Source organism: Corvus cornix, chromosome 14 (genome assembly GCF_000738735.6).
Source record: "Corvus cornix cornix isolate S_Up_H32 chromosome 14, ASM73873v5, whole genome shotgun sequence".
Lineage (NCBI taxonomy): Eukaryota > Metazoa > Chordata > Aves > Passeriformes > Corvidae > Corvus > Corvus cornix.
In genome coordinates this window covers 694,928-717,925 of record NC_046344.1, presented here as the reverse complement: position 1 = coordinate 717,925, position 22,998 = coordinate 694,928, and the positions used below count along the sequence as shown (strand labels likewise).

The 22,998-nt window shown below is 45.0% G+C and overlaps 1 protein-coding gene and 1 long non-coding RNA gene across 7 annotated transcripts in view; both read right to left on the bottom strand.

Annotated features, from left to right (window-relative positions):
- XYLT1 (xylosyltransferase 1) overlaps nucleotides 1-4,120 on the bottom strand; it is a 169,329-nt gene extending 165,209 nt beyond the window's left edge. For 2 of the 4 annotated variants that reach the window (XM_039560113.1, XM_039560115.1), the window contains exon 1: nucleotides 3,687-4,120. In XM_039560113.1, the coding sequence (XP_039416047.1) occupies nucleotides 3,687-3,908 (222 nt within the window). In that variant the 5' untranslated portion in view covers nucleotides 3,909-4,120. The remainder of the gene's footprint in view (nucleotides 1-3,686) is intronic. The other 2 variants (XM_039560112.1, XM_039560114.1) reach the window with 1 other exon arrangement.
- Nucleotides 4,121-5,025: 905 nt separating this feature from the next.
- Nucleotides 5,026-22,998, bottom strand: part of LOC109143620 — a 63,142-nt gene continuing 45,169 nt past the window's right edge. For 2 of the 3 annotated variants that reach the window (XR_002043921.3, XR_002043920.3), the window contains 2 exons: nucleotides 12,495-12,606; nucleotides 5,026-9,035 (listed from right to left, as the gene is read on the bottom strand). This is a non-coding gene — a long non-coding RNA (uncharacterized LOC109143620). Of the gene's footprint in view, nucleotides 9,036-12,494; nucleotides 12,607-20,323; nucleotides 21,262-22,998 lie in introns of those variants that run through there. The other variant, XR_002043923.3, reaches the window with a different exon arrangement.

Genomic DNA, 22,998 nt, shown 5'->3' with positions numbered 1-22,998 from the left:
GAAACGCTTTGATCCCACACCAGCAGGCAAGAGCTGTATTTCACCGAACTGACACAGTAACAGGCACTGGCATTTCTGCTTTATGGCAAAACAGGCAGCAGTGAAAACCCAAGGCTAGCAGGAGGCACAAAGGAGCAGCACGTACCCACAGTCAGGGCCTTCAACACCCAATTCCACGGCAGGGCTGCAGCTGGGCAGCACAAGCACACCCCTGCGACACACATCTGCCTGTCAGTGCAACACCACAGCAGCACATGCTTTGCTGTCACATCCCTCTCATCCTCAGCAGCCCCAAAGCAGGGATTTGCATCCCATTTTCCTCCCTCTGAGCTCCCAACACACATCATCCACAAGCCCCTTCCAGCATCGCTAGCAGGCTGCAGTAAGGAAGCCCGAGACTGAGCAGTATGCTTGCAGTACTTGCACAAAAAGCTGTAGCATGCTTTCCAAAGATAAACCCTTGCATAAAAATCAACCCATTCTCAGAAGGGAGCTTAATTCTTCTGTGCTTTTGACACTTGAGTTAGGCTGCATGAATAAAGCTCATGCAAAGGGTGCAGCTGCAAGAACAGTTGCAAGTACCCACTGAAATCACTGCCAATGACACAGTTGATATTTCTTTAGAAGTATCTATAAGCTGGTTTAATTAAATATGGAACAACTGCAGGAAACTGCTTATGACTAATGAAAGCTCCAGATGTGACTGGTCAGGGGAGCTAGCACAGTAAGTGGTTTCAGTTGCAAAATTGCTCAATTCAAAATTGTTTCTTCCTGCCAAGTTGGCAATTCCCGTTCAATTATGCACAGGTACAGTGGCAACCCTTTTACTATGGTACAATGTTATTTTATCTACCAAATGATAGTGCTTATTACATGTATCTGATCACATTTAATAAAAATCTAAATATCTTTTAAACACCTGGTTCAAAGGACTGTGTTTCTCTTCCACAGACACAAATTACCAAATCCTCACACCAGTTATGTCCAACTCAGTAAAGTAAAAGAGGCACCCCCACTTCAGTGTTGTACACAGGGCTGAGACAAATTAAAACCAAGATAAATAAAAGCACTGTAGCCTCATATGGCAACTTTCAGACATACCTTTGAAAAGCACTGTCTTCTGCCAAGTGTCCAAAATCTGGTTTGCACAACTATTTAGTATAAAGGCTCTTAGAAGGGTAGTTAGCAGGACAAGCGAAAAAAAGTGAAAAAAACATGATCAAGTATTACATCCCAGAAAAACATTTAGCAACCTTTCAAAAATATACTCCTCAAAACGTATTAAAACACGCCATCCCATTCACAGACCAAAGACACATTGAAATTAATACTATTTTTTGGTTAAAATGCAAGACTGAGAAACTTTTGAAAAATCCTTGGGGGGCCCCTCAGATGCACTTAACCCAAGCCATGTGGATATAATGGAACTACTGTATTCACACCAGCCAGCTTCTCTAACAGTTGCAAAACAATTTGACATACACAAACTATGGGAAACTTGGACTGAGAAGGATGCTAACTTTGCTTGGCTATTACATAAATTGCATTGTAATGTGGAAACAAAGCAACAGGAAAAAAATCTTCTTTCATATAGATTATATACAATTCCATTTATCAGAGATTTTCCTTGTGAACGGAGTCTGAAATTAAGACTGGTAACTTTACCTACCAATTTAAGACAGGTGCCAAGTTTTTAAGGCAGAAGGCTGCACAAAGCCAATTTCCCTATCACTGTTCCAACAAGCACACATTGCCATCAATAGATGGATACTTAAGTGTGAGGTTTTGTATTCTGACAAAGTAATTTTAAGGATGGTGGCCACTTCCCAGTGTGCAGGTTAAGCGAAGCCACAAGTACCACAAAGTCATCTTGAAGAAGCATTGCCCAATCACCTCTTGACAAAGCACTTCGTTAAGTACGCTGCCACTTGCCTCGAGCATTGTTGCCTTTTTTTTTTGATATCAAAGTCAGGCATTGTGGCACAGCCCAGTGTGATCCATACCAATCATTTAGATAACGAGGGGAAAATTGGTGCACTCAGCATGTGTTCTAAAGCATGTTTTCTATTCAGAACCCCAGTGCTCCATCTTTAGGTCTTTGATCAAAACTGTATGCAAAAGGCATGATTCATAACTGCCAGCATCAAAATACTCATATTCTGTGTCTGCGTGTGGCCAGCATGGAAACAATGAGCTCTCGACCCCGAACTCGGCACTCGTTCCTGCACATCGGGTGCAAACTGGATACACGGCCAGGACAACTGCTAAGAGTACCTGTTTCAACACAGCCCAGAGCCCACAGAAGAGGATCATTTCCTAGAAAGTCTGGGGAGCTGGGAAGCAGGGCTGAAGCTCCAGGTGCAGCCTGCCCTCTCCCGGCCCCCTGCCCGCCCAGGTACCAGCGTCCGCCAGCCTCGATAACCCACAGCAGAGAGATCGAGGAAAAAAGCTGGAGAAGACTGAGAGATGAAAGAACAAAAGACTACATGGACAGGAAAAGAGGCAGAGGGCAAGGTGCTGGAGGAAAAATAGTGGAGCCTAAATAGCTACATTTATGAACACAGCAAATACCAAGACAAGATTATGTGTACAGACAAAATCTGAATTCAGTAAACTAGAATTTTAATTTTCACATCTAGAAAGTAGAGCAGGATCTGCACACAGTGGGTGGGTACGTACTACAAGCTGTCCCAAACATTAGTGACGGGGTACTTGTATGCTGGGAGCTCAGCTCTTTGCAGCCTTTCGAGGCCAAACCACTCACTGTAATTTACAGGGGTAAGTCACCTCTGAGCCCCAAGTTCTTGCCTTCTCTCTCAAGGATGTAAACAAAAATACAGAAACTGACAAAACTAAGCATGCACTTTGAGAGGCATCACTTACTTAACATAAGCCTACTGCTGAAAGAATAAAGTAAAAACCAAAGGAAGCTTCTCTTGAGCTGAAGAATACTGGTGCTATACATCTGAGGTTTGCAAGAACACTATTAATTTGCTTTTTCACATGCCTAATAGAAAATTCAAAAACAGAAAATTCAAAAATAGAAAATTCAAAAATAGAAAATTGTACTGGCAATAGAGCCAGATTTGCAATCCCTTGTGGTTTCAGGCCCGAGTAATTTGAATAAAAACTGGGGAGTTTGCAAAAGAACGTGGTAAGAGACAAGGTCCTCATCCTGTGTGGGCACAGTTTCAGTGTTCCTGAGTTGTCAGCGGTTAATAAAATGATTGCATTACATTTCACTGCCCGTCACCTCCTGGGCCTGTCAGAGCTGTGCAGTAAAGAATAGCGCCTGTGCGCTTTTCAGGGTGAAAAAAAGCCAAGCAGCACTAAAACAAACCCCTAGGACAGTGTGGGGCAGGCGGCTCTCCCGCCAAGTTCGGGGATGCTGGGATGCCAGGGGATCCCGCGGCAGGCAGCGCCGGGAATGGGACGAGAGACGCCTCTCTCGGGGAAGGGAGAGGATCCCGCGGATGCATTTTCTGGCTGCGCACCGCGGGCGCTCCCGCCGGACCGGGGCAGGACCGGCCCCGCAGCGCGGCACCTGCGGGAGGCGCCCACGCGGGGAACGCGAGCCCCGGGGCGACCGCGCCTCGCTCGCCCCAACTTCCCCGCGCCGCAGTCCCGGCACGAGTGAGGCACCGCCAGACGCCGTGAGACGCCGCCGCTGCCGCTCCCCCGCCTACCATCGCCTTGCCGTGCGGGGCGGCGGGTCCGCGGCGCTGCGCCTGCCCCCGCTGCTCTCCGCCGCGGTCTCGCTTCTCGCGGCCGCCGCGCTGCTCCTCGCCGGCGTCGAGGGAGGTGAAATTCCAGACGAGGAGGGTCTGCAGGAGCAGCACGGTGAGCGCCGCCACCAGCGCCGAGCGGGAGCGCCGCGCCAGCCGCCGGGCGCACGGAGCCGCCACCATCTTCGCTGCTGCCGCCGCCGCGCTGCCGAGAGCCGCCGCATCCGCCGCGGCACCGAGTTTTCAGCCGGGCAGAGCCAGACGTCAGCAGGAGGAGGGCGGAGGTGGGGAAGGAGGGAGGGGGGGAAGGAGGAGGAGGTGTTCGCGGCGCGTGGGGATGGGGGAAGCCGGCGGGGAGCCCTGGCGGCGCGGCAGCCCGCGGCCCGGCCAGCCCGGGGCCAGGGTGGGGTTGGCGGAGGAAGAGGAAGGAGGAGGAGGAGGAGGAGGAGGAGGAGGAGGAGGAGGAGGAGGGGTGGGCTGGAGGCGGAGGAGGAGCGGGGGCTGCTGCCGGCGGCGGGCGGGCGAGCCCCGGCCCTGCGCGAGGGGAAGGGGCCGGAGCGGGGCGGGCGGCGGCTCCCGCTGGCGGGCAGAGGCAGCGGGGAGGGGAGAGGAGAGGAGGGGAGGGGAGAGGAGAGGAGAGGAACGGAGGGGAGGGAAAAGGAGGGGAGGGGAACAGAGGGGAGGGGAGGGGGCGGCGGCGGCGGGCGGGCGGCGACTGCCATCTTCTGAGGGAACGCGGCCTCACGGCCGGGCCGGGCCGGGCCGGGCCGCACCTGGCGGGCGGCGACCCCCGCGTGCGGACCGGTCACGGGCGAAAAGGGCCCGAATTCCCCGAGGCTGAGATGATGGGGGTTTTTTCCTGAAGCAAAAGGGTCCCCGGCAGCATTTCTCTTCAGCGGAATGAGATCGAGAGCAAGGTGTAACACCTGCACAGGTTTGCAGGGACCAGGCACAAGGCGACTGTAGCTAGATGCCCAGTGTCTCAAAAAGTGAATATAACGGACGAGTTCAGTTGCCTTTTTCTCCCATACTGGTATTGGCTTTCTAATCTGAAAGATCTCATTATCTGATGACAGGACTGAAGTAGGCAGGTTTTTTTTTTTTAATCTGCCTGCACAGTGCCTCTTTTTCTAAGCCTAATTCCACTTTAAAAACCAAATCCAAAGGTAAAAAATATTATCTCCTGGTAAGAACAGTTGCTTTTTTAAATGACAGCCAGGTTGGATTTGCACAGACCAGGGAGATTTTGTTTCCACTGGAAGTGCTTTAGTTTCTTATCTGAAGAAAATGAAACAAGTAGTAAGATTCCAAAGCATCCTTTATTAAAGGAATTTTCCTCATGATCCAATGAGGCTAGAAATGAAATTTTACAGGAGCTATCCTTCGTTGCAACATTTCACAAGCAGATGAAGTATAAAGTGTCAGTTTCAAAGAGTGCCACACTCTGCATATTCACTGCGAGGTGTGTCTCTAAAACAGAGAGGTCAGAACACATCCTTAGTAACTTCCAGGAAAGTCAGCCCGGAAAGGCTCCTCTGTGTGTGACAGCAGAGCATCGTCTGGCTGACCTCCTGTTCATGCACTGGAACCGTGTCCCATTTTTGCCAGCTGGGGTGATGGCAGAGAGCCTGTCATAACAAATTTTGACAGTGTCAGGCTTCCACACCAGTTGCACATGCATCAGATTTGCTGGTCCCACAATACAGTGAAGTGAGCTGTTAGAACAAAGAAATGAAAAAGACTCAAAGTGTTCCTGAATATTCTGACAGACTCTGCACAGCTCAGGAAGATGATGGATAATTTTGTATTCCAAACTATCAGATAATTGGGCATTATAAACACAGTCAAGCAAATTTGCTGACAAATACAAGATAAAAGCATCTTCCACTTGGGATTAAATGCTTTTCTCTTCAAAAGGAAGTTGTGGTCTTAGCAAGTGGTTGCTCCCTGTGGCCTTCCCTTGGGCTTGTAGATGGCAGGAAGTGCTCATGGTGCCAGAAAAGAAACAGACTCTGAACAGGCCAAATGACCAAGAGCTCTGAAGAGCCTCAGGACCTGATTCCGATCCTGCACACCTCACTGGGAAGTGGGAGACACATTCCCATGGATACCCTAAAATGGCTACAAGCCCTACCAGCAACATCCAAGGCAGGCAATACTTCAGCACAGGACAACACTGCTTTCTATAAAAGGAGCACAGCAGTAATTGTGATGAACTTGTGATCCATGGTTCTTAGAATTTTTATGACCTATTGGAAAATTTCCTCCAGATTTTATAGGGAAATTTTTATGCTGGAAAATGTCTCTGGATGTTGCTAATCTCTGTAATGTAATTACTGTGACTGATAGGGCAGTGAGGAACAGCAGTGCATGCTCAGTCTCACACTGAAAGCCCTTCTGGAGAGAAGATTTGTATCCAAACCACAATAATTTATAGGCCATAAAGATCTGAGCCTTCAGTGTAAAGTCAGCCCTGTGTATGGGTGGGAGCCCCAGCATGAGACACTTCTGCACTGACAGAAAAAGCAGAGCAGACAGAGGAGCAGACTTCTTCTCCTTCAACCTCCTCCTTTCCCCATATTTAGAGATGTAAAATCTGGAAAGGACAGTGCAGTAGGTATGGCATTCACTTTTAAAATTGCGATATAACCAATGACCACTAACTGCTCAAAACATCCTTCTTCTGTGCTAAAGAAAACAGCCAGATAGAAGGAATTTAGCTAATAATGTCTTTTTTTTCTTGTGTGATTCAAACAAAAAAGTAAAAAGGGCAAGGCTGAGCATCTTGAGAATAAGAAAAAAAAAATCACAGAAACTGAAGAAGTGAACTGTACCAATCCAAAGAACAAACTAAATCAGAAATTGCATAAAAGTTAAAACCATTAAATTAATTTTCTTATTATAACATTTATGAATAATGGCAGCTTGATTGAGCTGTGTTGCATCAGAAGATATTTAATCAGGTTACACAGAGGACACTTAAGAGAGTTACCACTGAAAATTCCCCATGTTGCCCATGTTAGGTGAGAATTAGTATCTAGCACAAAGTATATAAGAGAAAAAACAGATTTGATTCTTACATAAGTATTATGTTGGTTGCACATAACTGTCAAAGAGATGGTGTTTTAAGCAAGGGTAACAACTGTGACTTGGCTAATTTGCTCTAAAATCCCACGAGATAATTGATTTAAATATTTTTTGCTACTGCACAGGTATGTAAATTCAGTGTGGGTGCGTTTGAGAGATGGAGGGTATCAATCTTGCCTACTTAAAATGATGTAAAAAAAGAACCATACTCAGTTCCATTTTAGTCTGATCTACTTTGCTAGATTTACCTATCCTGTTACCAAAAAAATTGTTTCCTCCTCCTAACAGTGTAAATACAGTCTAAAATTGCATCAAGTAACCAGACTTTGCACAAAGAAATAAGTGGAGTTGAGAGCAGTGTTAATAAGCAATATCCTTTGCTCTGCTTTGCAGAGCTTATGGTCCATCTGGTGAACAAACACTGCAGGCTTATCTGAACTCCAACTCACAGCCTGACTCATAGGCGGTTTAGAAGCACATTCTGTAATCAGTGGAAGACTAAGTTATTTCAGAGTGAAGATTTGCATTTTTCTTAAAAACAGTCATGTCCTTATCACATCAAAATTTAGATTTCGGATGTATGTTATCAGGTTGAAGGGGAAAAAGGTGAATGAACTGATTTGCCTAAGAATGGGTATCTCTAATATAGTCTTAAAAGAAAATCTGTGAAGAATACAGAACAAATAGCGAATTTGTGTATATTCCTATGAAATCAAAAAAATCATAGCACCTAAGGAATGTGCCTTAGGAATAGAAAAGATTGGAAATAGGCCATGAGCAGTGTTCAATGAGTAATCTGCAGCAGCAGTAGCAATGTCTTCTGAAGTTTGGGCTCCTTCCCTGAAGTGACAAATTCTTTCTTTTCTTTTCCTTCCATCACTAGCCAGAACAACACACCACTCCTAATCGTTTCAGTGCATATGGAGGACATAGACCTTTTCCCTGGGAGTCTGGCAGTCTTACTGGTCTGAGCATCAAATCTGAAAGAGCAAAACAGGGTAGGGAATTACTCCTTGAAAATGTCACGATCTCAGACTACAGGTCACTGTCTGCTCTGCAACAAGTTCCCAAAACATTGCTTTTTGGTTTTAAACACTGGTATATTGCTAGACTTAAAAGGTAGAGGAAGTGTATTTTGATTTTTTTGGAACCACAGAACCACCATTAACTTCATGTTCTGCAATTCAATCATATTTATGGTTTACATGTGTGTTCTTCACCACTTGGGTATAATGTACCATGGATTTTCACCCTTCCATTTTTTACTTTTCATAAACAAAACCAAGATTCTTTGCCAGGTACTCATTTTACATCAGGCTACTCTCCAAGTGGGTTATAAAATTCAGGTTCTCTCTTATGTGCGGGGGCAGAACTAAAGTCAATGGAGATGTGACCACTGCATGCAAGAAATGCCTTTCGTTCTGGTGGTTTTGTAAAACATGAGATCCCAGCAAACGTTTCTTAATCCACTCTGGTTTCATTTTGCCACTTCATACTTCACAAATGCACAAATGCAAACTCTGGTGTCAATGAATATGCAAAAGCCAAATTTTTGACACCAACGTTTCATTCCGGTGACAGTGTCTATAAATTATCAACTGAACATACCTTGTCAAGATCCAAAGACAATAAAAGCAGGTTCTATGTTCAGCTTGTATGCAATATGTAATATGTATGTGAAATGCATATTACACCTTCCTTCTGAGAGATAATTTTAGTTCAGGACCTTGGCGTATGCTCCACTTCAGGATGTAAAGGAAAATGGAAGAATTATTCCCTTCACCATCACATTAAAGCATCCCTTTTTCTTTATAATCTCTTAGCATATAAAACCTTTTACTATCAATGAAGGGATATGTGCTCTGTATACAGCCCTCCGTGTTGTGACAGCTTTTTCTTTCAGCCAGTGGTCGAGGATAATCACGGAAGCATTACCCATCTGTTCTTGCCATGTGTCATTCTGTCTTCAGTAAGGAGATAGTGCAGTTCACAGCTTCCTGCAGTTCTTTTTTTCTGATGGTCTCTCATTAACTAAAAATTGTTTTATTATCCATCTGAGTTACTAAGTTGGAAAGTCTGGAAGACTCCTGCAGGTGACCTACTTTGGATTATCTAAATTAGAACCAGCCACTGCCTGTTGCAAATAGGGCTTTGTTTAGATGCAGAAGGTTTCTTTGGCTTGGGCTTTCATTCTAGGTTTTGCTTCTTTTTCTGTCTGTCCACCTGATGGAAAAAGACAAGTGTTACACAAAAAAGGGTCATCAAAGGAGAAGAGAAGGAAAAAAGAGTGGCACTGTAGGTTGTGTTTACATGATTAGCCAGTTTTTCAGAACACCCAATAGTTTTTAGACTATATTTACTATGATGACATACCAGTGCAAAGTATTTGTAGATATTTATCCCAGTAGTCACCTACAACATGTTCTCTGTGTCTAAACTTCTACTGAGATATCGCTATCACTTGCTGCAGGAACAGTAACAGCTTTTTAAAGATTTCAGTAGTCTTTCATTTTGCCTAACACTGGAAATACAATATTTTAAAGACAAAGTTTTATTTTTAAGCTTCTGATATGATACAAGTTCATCTATATGAAAGCTTGCTCTGAAAACATATCTGATGAAATAGCATCAGAAATGGCTGTTCTTCATAAACAAAGCCATTCTGTGGTAGATGATTTAATGCAAGCTTTTCTGTCAGGAAACATTGTTTATGATGGTATGCCAAACCCAGTATTGGCAGCCTCCACAGATCATTTGCTCCCACTGTTGCACTCGTGTCCCTTGTCCACGCTGGGCAGTCCCACAGAGCACAGCATGCCAGGTGGAGCTGGGACTATTTGCCAGTGTGTGACAGTGACACTTTCCTGAGCTTCTGGATAAAGCCTCCAAACCCTCGGACAAAGTTTCCCAGGGCAGGGAGTGGGGGAAGTGCATTTGTGCCATTTTCTCCTGGGAGAGGGGAGCTGACCAGGTAGCCTGATTTCCTGCTGCAGTTCCTAACAGCTGAGTTGGCAAAGGAATGCCTCAGCTTCCCTCTGACATTGGTCTGCCAACACCATGGGCTATGTAGGATATTACAGAGCAAAGACAACCATACAAATTTAAGCAAACAAACTTGATAACAATCATTAATCTTTCTGTATTTAGAAAGTCACTAGCAAAAGCTGGTGCAAAAACCTGTTTGGCTGTAATTTGAATGCTACAAAAAAAGGAAGTTTTCGTACAAGATATTTGCCTTAAAAGAAACAGTTTTTGGCAGAGTAAGGCATTAGTCCATGTATGACAAAGATGGCTATGTCATACATTGTGTGATCTCTCATTTTAACAGCTTTTGAATTCATAGAAGTGGTAACACATTGTAAACACCTGTTACTAAGTCAGGGAAGATTTTGGTAAAGCTGACACCTCCTTTACAGTCTTTGAGAATTAGTCCCATTCTTGACAGCGCTGACTTTATCTATGTCCTGGTTCTTCCATCACAATGGAAAACCCTCCATAATGATGTGAGATTCCATGTGAATCTAGCAAACATGCTCCTCTCAGGAACAAGTTCCTGTCTTGGCAAGACAAATAGGAAGGTTCTTGAAGCTGTATGGAGACTGAGGAGCCAGAGAAGAGTCCTCGTGGGGTAGGTAACTAAGAGCAGTTTTGCAGGAGCAGACAGAACTGTACCTTGAAGTGCTCTTCTACATCTGGGTGTTCACAGAAGCACAGAATCTTCTGAGCTAGAAGGGACCCACAAGGATCATCGAGTCCAACTCTGAAGTGAATGGCCCATACCCATACAGAGATCCAAGCCACAACCTTGATGCTATCAGCCCCATGCTCCAACCAACTGAGCTAATCCCAGTGTTGGTCTGTATGGTTTGGGCTTCGTAATGATTTCTGCTTTGATGAACTTGAGGACTGGGAGGAAAAAGAGTTGGTAAACCTATCTGTCCACATCAACAACGTCACACAAAACATACCAGCTCCCTGCAATTTGCAGAGCTGTGTTGCTGACCGTGCCTGAGCAGAGGCTACTCCGCAGTGCCCACTGGCACACCCTTGGGATCAGTGGTTTGTCTGCACAGGTTAGGTGTGCAGGGAGATGGCCAGGTTACACCACAGTACAGCACATACTGTTGTGACCACTTTTAAGGTAAAGGCGTGGTTTGGTGCCCACCATCGTGGCTCCATCAGTTTTGAAAATTGATATTCATCTCACATAGAAGCACTGTGGATGTGCTGACTCTCCAGTGAGGGCTGCTGGAGGTGGAGGCTTGTTTGCTCTGTGGTCTTACTGAGGGAGATACCAAGTCCTGCTGCTTCTAATTCATTCAGGTCTGCCTTGTGAGATGGAGATACTTACATGACTGCAGTTCTACCTTCTGAATAGTACAGTTCCTGCCATGACAGCTCAGTGCTGAAATTACTGGTTCTTTCCACCTATTTTATTATTAAGTTGTGGGTATGACACACATCTGACAACTTGTTTGCCTGGAGAATGTTCTGCTCCTGATCCTCCAGATTTACACAACTGTGGATGAGACTCTAGCTGATCCTGTGCAACACTGAAACTTCTCAAATGGCCACATTCTTTCCTGGAAACTGAACCAACAAATTTGGTCACTCATTCTGCTAGATGAACTCCACTGAAACAGAATCTTAGCTCAGACTTAGATTTACCTGAGCGCAGATGAAAAATGCAAAGAGGATCTGTATCGTTTATTTTTAAGCCCCATGTAGTGAAGAAGAAGGCATATTATGCATTTCATGCATTATTCTCTCCTTTGTGCCGTAAATAATTGGCAGAGCCTTTCAGTGAAAAAACTATCTGGCCAAATTCTCAAAGCCTCATACTCTGCAAAAATCTGTCTTAAGTTAATCTATATTAGGAATAATATTCAAGTTGACTGCACTCATGTGAAAAACGTATTTAAAAAGCTCTAGCAGATACAATCTGCTATTTCTTGCCCGACTTTGTTCCCTGCTGTTGTTGGTCTCTCACGGGATTTCTTGCAGAGTGGTTAAGTGATCTATACTGAGGTTTCAAAAGCAAAGATAATAGGAGTTCTATTCATGGGTTAAACACTTAGCTGCTTTAATACAAGATGTGTAGGAGCAGCCCCTAATGACATTCAAATCTTGTTATTGCTGTGCTTCAGTGTAAGATATACTTGGTTTTGTGGCTGCAAGAAGCAATTGCCAGAGATGACTGTAAATCCTGAACAGCAAATAAATCCCAGCACATGGAAGTGATGCCCGATTTTGCTCTTACAGCAGCACATCTTTGGAACTCACCATGCTGGCTCCTGGCTCACAGCAATGCAAGTGACCCAGAGCAGTCAGCAGCTTGTACCGCACCTGCCCTGGTCTCTGGCTCCAGGGGCACCAGCTCTTAACTTCACACTGGTGTAACATTTCGAACCCTTCCTTTGCAAAACACGGCTGCCTATTCTTAGTATCTTGGCTTTTGGACATTCCCCTAAAAATGGTATTGTGCCAAGCTCTGAGCCTTCAGTATTTTTGAATCACATGTCCAACTTATTTTTCCTGTGTCCTCCAGGGCTTGCTAGTACTTGTCACCATTCCCTGGTGGAGATAACTCTACTGAAAACATTTACAGGAACACTCCTACAGTTCCTCAAGCAAATTTGTCTGACATAGCTCAGACTATCCATTTATAAACTTTAAACTTACCCAGCTGGCTCTGTCAGAAGCCTATTAGGCAGCACTCTCACACACTGCTCTCCTTCAGAGCAGTAGTCAAGACTATTTGAGCGTGGTGATCTTGTCCTCTGACACAGCTGGACTGGAAAGGAAGTGGAAAGGAGTGAGAAGAGCAACCCCTCCCCGGGTTTCTAAGTAATTGTGCAAAAGGGCTAAAAAAATGCTTAGTCTTACTATGGAGAAATGAAAGTGGGCACCCCGAACAAGGAGGAACACTTCTGGCTCTGCTGCTCTGTGTCTCACATTGCCATTTGCTTCCTTTTCTGGACTAAGCTGCAAAATACTAGTTTTGACTGAGCACAAGTGTCACAGGAATGATTAAAAACCTTGTGGAGGAGAAAACCCTGTACTCTTTACCACCCCCTGCTAAAAGTCAATGAGCAAACTCTTTATCCAAGTCCTTAACCCAGCATGGGGTAACACTGGAGATGGTAAATTCTATGACACAGCCTATCTGTGCTGTGTCTTAAGGGAAAAAAAAAGATAAATGAAAAAATATATTATATATCTTGGGACAATATTGGTAGATATGCTTATGGCCTTCAAAGATACATAAGACTGTCACCAAGAGAAAAGCAATTAAATGTTCTGAGTGCAATTACAACAGGAAAAGATTTGAGAAAGACATTAATAAAACTTTCTAAGCACTGATAAGATCATTTGGGGAAGTCGTGAAGTCTCCAAAAAACAATTCAGATGAATAAGCTGTCGGAATGGCTTAAGTGCTTCTGATTTACCCTGAGGTCAACATCAATTTTCAGGATCCCTTCCCTCCCACACTAGCAGGTGAACCAAAGGGGCAGGAGCCCTGCCAATTCCACATGGAAACACAAATGAACGTGTTAGGATGCTAGAAAAATATACACAGCCATATGTATTAATATATAGTATTATTTTATTGAAAGGATCTACAGAAACAATTGCAATAGGAAGATCCAATTGTGGCTTAAGACATGTTTGCAAAGAGCATTATTTAGCCAGCAGAAACAGGAGAGGTGAGTGCAGTGTTTGTGAAAGGCTGGCAGCACCCAACAAGCGAGTGCTGCATTTCCCACCCCGGCGGGCAGCGGCAGCGCGAGGTCCAGCAGAGGCCTGTGTGGGCAGCTCCTCTGTGTCCTTCATTTAGGGTCTAATGTGGCTTTTAATTGTCTGAGCTCATCCCTTTGGCTGGCAGTTGTTATTTTGCTGTAGATCCCTGGCTCTCTCCTGCACGTTGCAGGCACTGCAGCTACAGGGCCGAGACTGCTCCTGTCCTTCAGAATCCATGGTGAGCACAACCATTAGAGCAAACAGCTAAATACAGCTTTTGGCAGCCAAATTTCAGTTTCATTGCTGTCAGAACGTCACTTACCGTGTCTGGGCTATAATTTTCAGGCTTGTAAAACCTCAATTGTCATGTTTGGATTTTCTTTAACACTTACTATAAATGCACGAATTTGATTTGTGTAGAATAGAATGACTCTCAGTGGCTCAGGGATTTGGCAAAGAGCTTCACATATTTCATCGAAATTCTGTTTGGCCTAGAGAGGCGTTACAATTCTAGATAAAAAATGTGCTTTTTAATACAGAAGTAATTTGTAATAGAATGTTCCAAAATAATTCTGTATAAAAGATGAACTGAAACAAAAGCAATGTGATCCTTGCCTCTCCACCATGGGAATTAATTCAGATTGAGAAACTGGAACTGGAGGGGTCTGATTTGACACATTTTGCAAAATACATTGTGGGTGAGTGCAGGGGAAGGAAGCAATTCCAACACCTTGAGCAGGAGGCCAAGAGGTCAGCACGTACAGTTCCTTGCAGTAATCCTTGGAGCTGTCTGGGAGCCTTAGGTGGTGTTAGGGAGCAGCAACGTTTGTGTAAATCATAACTAGTAACAAAGCAAATTACAGTAAGAGCTCTTTGGTAAACAGAAAGGGGAAGCCTGCTGAAATCTGCTTCCTTTTAGTAGGACAATTTGGATTATTTAAAGGCATCTGAACACTTGGAAAAATCTAGGAAGATCCTTCAAATGCCATATTTCTAAAACAAAAGTTAAAATTGTACACTTTTTGGGTCATATAACTTGGATCTGTATTTACACTTACTTGGCTGATGCCTTAGACTGAGCAAATGCATATGTATGAGGTCTTATTTTTGCACTTAATTTTTGTGTTTTGGTAAATGCAAATGATGGAAGAAGTTGACATGAATAAATTGGCACCAGTTTAAAAGTCACCTCATTGCAAAGCAAGAGATATTTAGGACTGTTCATCACCTTACTACAGGGAGGGCTTCTGGTGTTAAGTAAGTCAGTCACATGTTATATATCAGGAATGTTTTCAATTCTAGGCTCAAAAACTACAAGCTCTTGAAGGAGCCAAGAAAGAAATGTAATACTTGAGCATGTTTACTGTAAAATGAAAGGCTATTTTATCTCAATCAAATAAACCAACAAGTGAACTGCAAATCTGATACTGAAATAAATCCAATTTACTCTTGTGTAATTGCTTATTTGATTCTCAGATATGACACGAAGGAAAAAAATTTATATTCTGTCACTTCTGTTTCAGTAAACTTAACTCAAACAAGTTGCCCTTTAGGTGCATCTGGGATGGAACAGTACTTTATCTTCATCCCAAGGAAATCAGTGTATTAAATTTGTTTGAAAAATTATTATCCAAACCATGACTCCTTTTCAGACAGTGTTTGAACTGCATACTAAAAAGGCCAAATTTCCCCCGAGAGCCAGCACAAGCACGGAGAAGATAAGTACTGTAGTATATCCTCCCTGTGCAAGAAAATGTACCAGCAGCAGAGATACAATATAGGCTCAGACAAACTCAGTAGGCACAGAAGCTGCAGAAATCCTGTGGGCATGGGCATCTTCCTCTTTCCTCGTGGCCAAAATACAATCCTGATGTGCCTCAGCATTTAAAGAATAAGCTATAGAGACTCTGTATTGTCTCAGGCATTGTCAGAATACTAAATCCAGCACCAGATCCACAGTGGGGGGAGTTAACAAACTGAAAGGTGTCAAAACCAAAGCAGTAGTGAAAGGGCGGGGGATAGGAGCAACACCGTTTCTGCTGAGGAGCTCTAGGGGTTGAAAACGTTTGTTAAAATAAAAGAGATTTAAGATTCAGACCAAAAAACTGAGGCTGGGTTGTTTAGCACAGCAGAGGTCAGCAAAACGGGCTGGCTGACTGCGCAGCTGGGCACTGTAAGGAAGGGCTGGGATCGAAACCGCCGATAGAACATCTCACCCTGGACTCTCAGGGAATAATCTTCATCATCTCTAGTTTAAAGGTCAAATCAAGGCAGGTTTAGAAAAAAAAAAATCCCCTTAAAAGGTCCAAGACATAACTAATTCATGTCTGTGCAAGCTGAGAGAAGATTACAAAAATGGTCCCTGTGATTTTTCTTTTTTTCCCCCCCCCAATTTATAAATGTAGGAAAAAGGTTGTTCTGGAAAGATTACCATTTTTAGTGATATGTTCTACTTCAATTATAACGAATTTCAGATTAGTTCATATGCTTAAAGCTACACGATTAAAATTAGTGTTACAGAAACAAATATTGATTGAACAATGAGGTAGGACAAGTTAACCCATGGCACTGAGTACCAATTGGGATGGGTTAGCAGTCTGTAGGAGCTGGGAACACTGAGAATTTTCAGAGCAATCCAGTTCCACCCATTCAGGAATTCTATTAATGGATATTTGTACTCTGTATACAATAACCGTAACTACTGCTAAAATATTTAGGTTTGATGTAATATGTACTGTTTCCTCTGCTATAGTACCCTTGACCCTTAGATAACAAACAGCATTAGTTTTTTAGGCTTGTCAAGGCATGTCTCTAGGAGGCTCTGTGGATGACATCCAGATGACCCTTCCTTACATCTTCCTTGAATAAGAAGGATGCCATATTCTTCATGCCATATTCATTGCTGACAGAGTCATTTCATTCAGATTTCACTGTGATTCTACATTTTCTGGTCTACATCCTCTATTCGTCTGGCAGATATTTGCCTCTAAATAAATTACATGTAGGGAGATCTTGCTTTGCAACATCTTTCTCAAAAACAAAAATACTAGAGCTTGTAAAAATAAGGTCTCTAAGACTGGGTAAACCCAGATTTTTCAACAAATCCTCAATTCCAAACCATAATCACTTTCTCTGTTTGGGAGTTTCCTATGGACAAACTACATCCTCTTGTCAATTTGATCTTCACAGTTATTTAAAAAATGGATGCTTCACTGCCAGAATTTGTGCTTTACAATTGATTACCCATGTTGTGGTTGGCCTATGGGAGAACATCCCATGGGAGAGCCATGAGGCTCACAAAGAAGTTTCAAGACCTGTGTATAGGCACCTTCAAAGCCAAAGCAAAAATCCATTTACATTTGCACACGCAGTTGTAGCCAGTTTATTTAGAACAATGGATTTATCTGTGTAAATAAGCACAGGGCAGCATTACTTTCAAAAGAAGTCAGTGACTTGAAGAACTCTTTTTCCCCCACTTCATCCCATTGTGGACCTGTAAGTGTTGATGATTCTTTTAATAACAACAAAAATGAAGAAACCCCAAAGAAGATTAAAGTCGTCTGTAATGTGCAATGCAGTGTAAATCTGTGAGAGTGAAAGAAGGGCCTGGACGAGCTCTTCAGGCTGGTAGAAGCTGCTGTTGCTGTGTCAGTCAAGGTGTTTGTGTTGGTCTGAGAGCCCTTCCCAGGACCTGCCCAGTAAAGGTCCCTGGATGTAAATCTGCTTTTTTCTCCAGCCCAAACAATCCCATTTCTGCCACCAGGATTCTACATGCAATAAGGAGCTTCCTTGGGAGCCAAAGGTCACAGGTGGGGCAGAGAGAAAAGAGGTATCACAGAGAAGTGTGCTGGAAGGACAAACTGGGGGGGATTAGAAGATTCAGAGGCTGGGGTGAATTTGGTGAAATGACCACAATTTTGGGGCGTTTAACCAGAATTGTTCTGTTTAGAACTCAACTGAAAAATCTAATGTTAGCATAACACCAGAAAAGAACAACCTCTTCAGTCCCAGTATGTAGTTATGTTTTCCTGCTTTTTCAATAAATACCTGTCTGGATTTACATGTAATGCAGTGTATTAAATTTTTAGTATTTCTTCTGTGCTCAGTACAGCTCTTTCATCCCCACGATCATGTTAATAATGTAGTGAAAGAACATTGATTTTAAAACATTTTCTGCCTTGTTAAAAAAAAACCCAAGTGGACAAAAAGCCTGCAGTCTGATTTTTGCCCCAAAGGCAGGCTATTGTTGGCCTGCCCTTCAGCACCTGGACCAGGAACAAAGGTGAAGTCACAAACCAGAGTATCGGGAACTCCCTTGAAATGGGAGTGGAGAGAGAGCACACAACCCACAAACAACAAAACATCTGAAGATAGAACTGCAATAAAAATTGGGTAAAATTATCCCTTGAGTAATGCTAGATGAAATCCAGACTAAAAATCACTGAACAGTGAAGCTATTCCAATTTATGCCACAGTAACATCAAAATACTTCCTTCTCCTCTATAAACATCCTTTAATTCTTTCTGGAAAATGGAAGAGTACCACATGTGACAAGTGTTCCTAAGCAGCATGCTGAGCACCAAATGTGAACTATAATTCATAATTCATGCTCAATTAATCATAATGTATAAGGAATGGCTCTGTTAATGTTTCTGCTAACTACCTAACCTATTTTGAGAGATGCAGGCAGAATTTCAGCTCTTGTGACTTGCTGTTGTGAGTGACAGACTATGGATACCCCAGCAGCTGTCAAAGTCACCAGCCTTCCCTCAATGAAGAGAAAAGCAATTCTCCGTATTGCAGGAGGCTAAGAAAAGCTCTGAAAAGCAGAAATGAAAGTATGTGAGGGTGGAGAACGTTGTCTTTTCTCATGTAAATCTCACTGAAAAGCAGCCTGTGTAATCCAAGCCTTGCATCAAACTAAGATTTGGAACAACCTTCATTTAGCAAATGAGCCATTTCCAACTGAAAGAGGAGAGGTCTGGTGTCTCCAGATATTGTTCTGGAGTTATTTTTACATAGCAGCCAAGGAGCAAATCCTGATTTAGGGGAAGAAGCTTTACCTTCACACACTACTATTTTTGTTAATCAGAGGGAGGAGTTAAAAATGGACTGGCTCTTTGCTCTGCTCAATTGACGTTCTGACAGAGGAAACTGTTGGGAATCATTAAAGCCAGACTCACAGCTGATGGACCTGGAATGAGCCTCTCTGCCCCAGGATATGTTTGTGGATATTAGAAAGCTGGACTTCATGGTTCAGCATTTCTGAGCTGCATAAGCTGGCAAGAAGAGTGGTAACCTAATGAAGTTTTGAAATCCTCTGGCCTAATTTGTGTCAGGCACCCCCACAGGTACACGGCGATACTTTAGAATGCCCATGGCATAATCAGGTAAGTGCTTCTGTTAGAAAACATACATAAAAATACCATGATGAGAGAGGAGAATTACATAAGGAACTCCCTGATGTGTTCTACCAATGAAATTTGGTTTTTTCATCCTGCCACTTAAAACTGAAGGACAATACAGAATGTATTTTTCAAGCTTCTTGCAATATCATTAGGAGAGTCTCCTGCAGCCCTCAGTATTTCAGGGCTTTCCAGCCAGGAGAAGCTCAGCTAATTGTATTCCAACCTGTCATCACTAGACTTTGGGGTGTTTTCTTTTTCCTCCCTCTCCACCTTCTCATTTTTAACAGCTATTTTCCATCTCAAACCAGTAAAACCTGCCATGGAAAGCTGAGCTCAGCATTAGAGCACCGCTCTTGGAAAATTATTAAAACACGTAGCACTCTTCTCTCTTGAATACCGATTCCCGGCTGTTAGGAACACCAGGAGACAACGAACGGAGAGAACGCTGTGGTCGGAGCGCAGGGAGGGGCCGTGCTGTGGAGGGGCAGCGCTCCCGGCTGGTGTTTAACCGGGACCAGAAGGGTGGGCAAAGGCGAGGGCTGGGCAAAGGCGAGGGCGCTGCCCCGGGCCACAGCACGTGCGGGTGCGCCGGGCCGGAGGGGCGGCCGGTGCCCACCTGAGCTCGTATAAACTCACCCGAGGCCCCCGGTGCCCACCTGAGCTCGTCTAAACTCACCCGAGGCCCCCGGTGCCCACCTGAGCTCGTCTAAACTCACCCGAGGCCCCCGGTGCCCACCTGAGCTCCTGCGGGAGCGGCCGCGCCTCCGCCCCCGCCCGCCGCCAGGTGGCGCCGCAGCACCGGCTCAGGGGGCGCGCGGAGCCCGGGATCGGGATCGGGACCGGGATCGGAACCGGGATCGGGGACCGGGATCGGGGACCGGGATCGGGGACCGGGATCGGGGACCGGGATCGGGGACCGGGACCGAGATCGGGATCGTGATCGGGACCGGGACCGGGACCGGGGACCGGGATCGGGACCAGGGACCGCGGCCAGGGAGCGGGATCGGGGACCAGGATCGGGACGATCGGGATCGGAGACCGGGGCCGGGGAGCCGCCCAAGGGCCGGCAGCCCGCCCGCCCGGGCGCAGCGCCGCGGTTTTCTGTGGGAAGCAATTGCTCGCGCTGCCGCGTCCGGGGTGCCGGGGCCGAGCGCTGCCCGCCGGGGCCGCGGTGGGCACAGCCGCACCGCCAGGGCCAGCCGCCGCCCATCTGCGGTCACCGCGACATCCTTCCTCGGTGCCACAGCGCAAAGTACTCGCAACAGCCCCATCCTCAGAAAACACCCACGCACGAATAAGTTTACTCAAATTCACAGCCCCACAGAATCCAATTAAACAACCCAAGAGCATAAAGTTACTCACGTATTCATGGATACGGATAGCTGGCTCCAACATTTGTTTTGGTTTGGTGCCAGTTACAGTAACCATCCCTTATCTGTATTTCATTTCTCAGCTCTACAATTAAAAGTTAAATTCAAGCATCCTCCTCCCAGTGGGCCATCAAGTATGAAACTTTTATAGGTTTTCAAATACATTATGTATCTGCTACTTGTGCTTGCTGTCCGGGAACTCTCCAATGGATTCTATAGGGAAGGCACAAAACAATGTGTTATGCATTCAGGGTTTTGTGCCGATCTCAGTAATTGTTACAGTGTTCAGAATAAAAGGAACATAGCTATTTGATAATTAATTACACTCTAATTGCATTCACCTGGGAAAAACAGATAGCACTAAAGGGCAAACAGGGGCCAATAATATTAGTATAGGTGATCACCAATCTTGCATATACAAGTACCAATTAGTTAAGCAGAGTTGAACAGAGTCAGTGATAATTTTCATGAAGGATTCTGAATGTAGAGATAAATTAAACACATGGAAAGTAAGAGCAATGAAGCTACAACTTAATCTGAACTATTTCTTTTTTCAGGGTGCATTTAAGGGACTGTTGTCAAGGGATGCCAGGTTACATTTAAGGCTGCTCTGTATCCTGGAAGTTGAGCTCACATCCATATTTTACCTTTCATATAACAGAAAGCACACACTTAATGCATTGTGGTTCCAAAAGCGACATAGGCAGGAGATGTCAATGGATGTTAAGTGCTGGGAAGAAAGAGGACAGCTCCTGGTTTTGGCTTTGTGGGTGGCACTTGTGCCTACACCACTCTCTCCATGCTGATATTCCCCTACAAGCCCTGCACAAGGCTGAACAGCAGGTTTTTGAGTCCAGTGAGATGACCAGACCATGCTGAGCATTAAACATATGCAGAGCTGTTTTATGGGATTAGAGTTTAAGGAGAACAGAATAGAGGCTGTGGCAGTTTGGTTTGGTGTTTCTTTGATACATGAGGCGGTGGAGAAAGCAAACGAGGCGTGACGTGGACAAAGAGGGGCACCTGTGCTGCGGGGAAGCCTCTGAGCTGTGCTGCAGGAGGTTCAGGACACTGCACACCCAGATACCAGGGGATGGGGGTGAGCAGCTCCATGGCAGTGGCTCTCCTCCTCAGTAGTTTTCCTGAAAGGCTGCTGCTGCTCCATGCAAACAGTAACAGTGGAGTGTTTTCTGTGGGGTCCAAGGCAGGCTTATGGCTGCAGCAGCAGGTTAACCCCTGGGAGGAATGGGAGCGCTGATGCCACCTCCTCAGCTGCACTGTGCACAACCCACCTCTGCAAAGAGCCTCCCTCCACACTTTGGAGTGCAGCAGCACCATATTAATGTGTAAGAGAGATGGAAGCCAGGGCTAGTCGCTCCTGTGTAATGCCAAGCAGATGGTGCAGTGTAACTTGGCCCAGACACGGCTGGAGCTGGCTCTCTGCTCGGGGAAGGCAGTTGGGCCATCCACGAGCAGCAGGAACTGCTGGTGAAACTTTATTACTCAAGGGTGGGGCCCTGGTCTTTCATCTCACAGAGGGGAAAAAATAGATGGAAACAAGCCTTGACTGCCGCTGATTCACAGGATATTGCACCAAGCCACAAAGAGGTAAATTTTGGGCTTTCTTTTGAGAGGTCTTATTAGTCTTCAGCATAGCAGAGCTTTTCACCAGCCCTCAGCTCAGCAGCAATGACACAACTGAATGGATTCTTTCATGGGTTTGGTAATACAAAGCTCTCCCAGGACTCCTTGGCTTGTGCCTACAGAATCTGGGAGTCACACATGAACCCCACCCAAGCAGCATAAAAATCACTGCTGCTGATCCTGTGCATTCAAACACATTGATGGGCAGTCAAGAAACAACAGCCTAACACAAGGAACAAGGGCATGAGATTTGTGACTCCTGAACTAACAATTTCCAAACTCAAACACCTATGGCTGTATTCAGCTGACATCAGCCCAACCCGCTGGGCATTCCTTAGGGAAAACAACAGTCAGAGGCACTTGTACAGCACAGCACTCCCAGGGCAGCTGGGTTCAGAGGAGCTCAGCTCCGCCCTCAGCCTGAGCCAGGCTGCCTTACAGTCAGATATGCTCCTCAGGCACTGCCAGGGTAGGGGAGGAGACAGATCATCAGAAAGGAGCCTTGCAGCACGCAGAGAGAGCACCATGCTCAGCCACTGAAGCGCAGGGTCTGCTCTTGCACATTTTTGTTGTCATTTAGTCCTTACAGACCGATTCCTTCTCTCCTGGGACTTGCAGCTGCTTCAGCGTTGCCGCTGCCTTTCCCTTTGCTGGTGTGCAGCAGGTGTAACTGCTGCCCACCCTGCTATGTGGACTCCATTCATGGCCAAGAAGTATGGACTATTTTGTTATTATCACGCTAACTACTGCCCTTAGGACTGGAAAGCATTTGACTCTCAGATGGAAGCACGGAAACCAAACCTCTTGGCCAGGGTGAAGAACTACTATAGACTTAACTATTCAAAGTGCAGTACTTTTAGACTGAATTATGACGGAAAATACCAACTGTAAAAATATCTGTGATGAAGTTTCCAGGCCTCATAAGGATGGTAGGATTCCTGCATGGTTGTTGGATAAAAGAAGAATGTGCAGGAAATCTCAGTCATTTCACAAACAGCGATGAGGGCCCTGTTCTCTTTGATT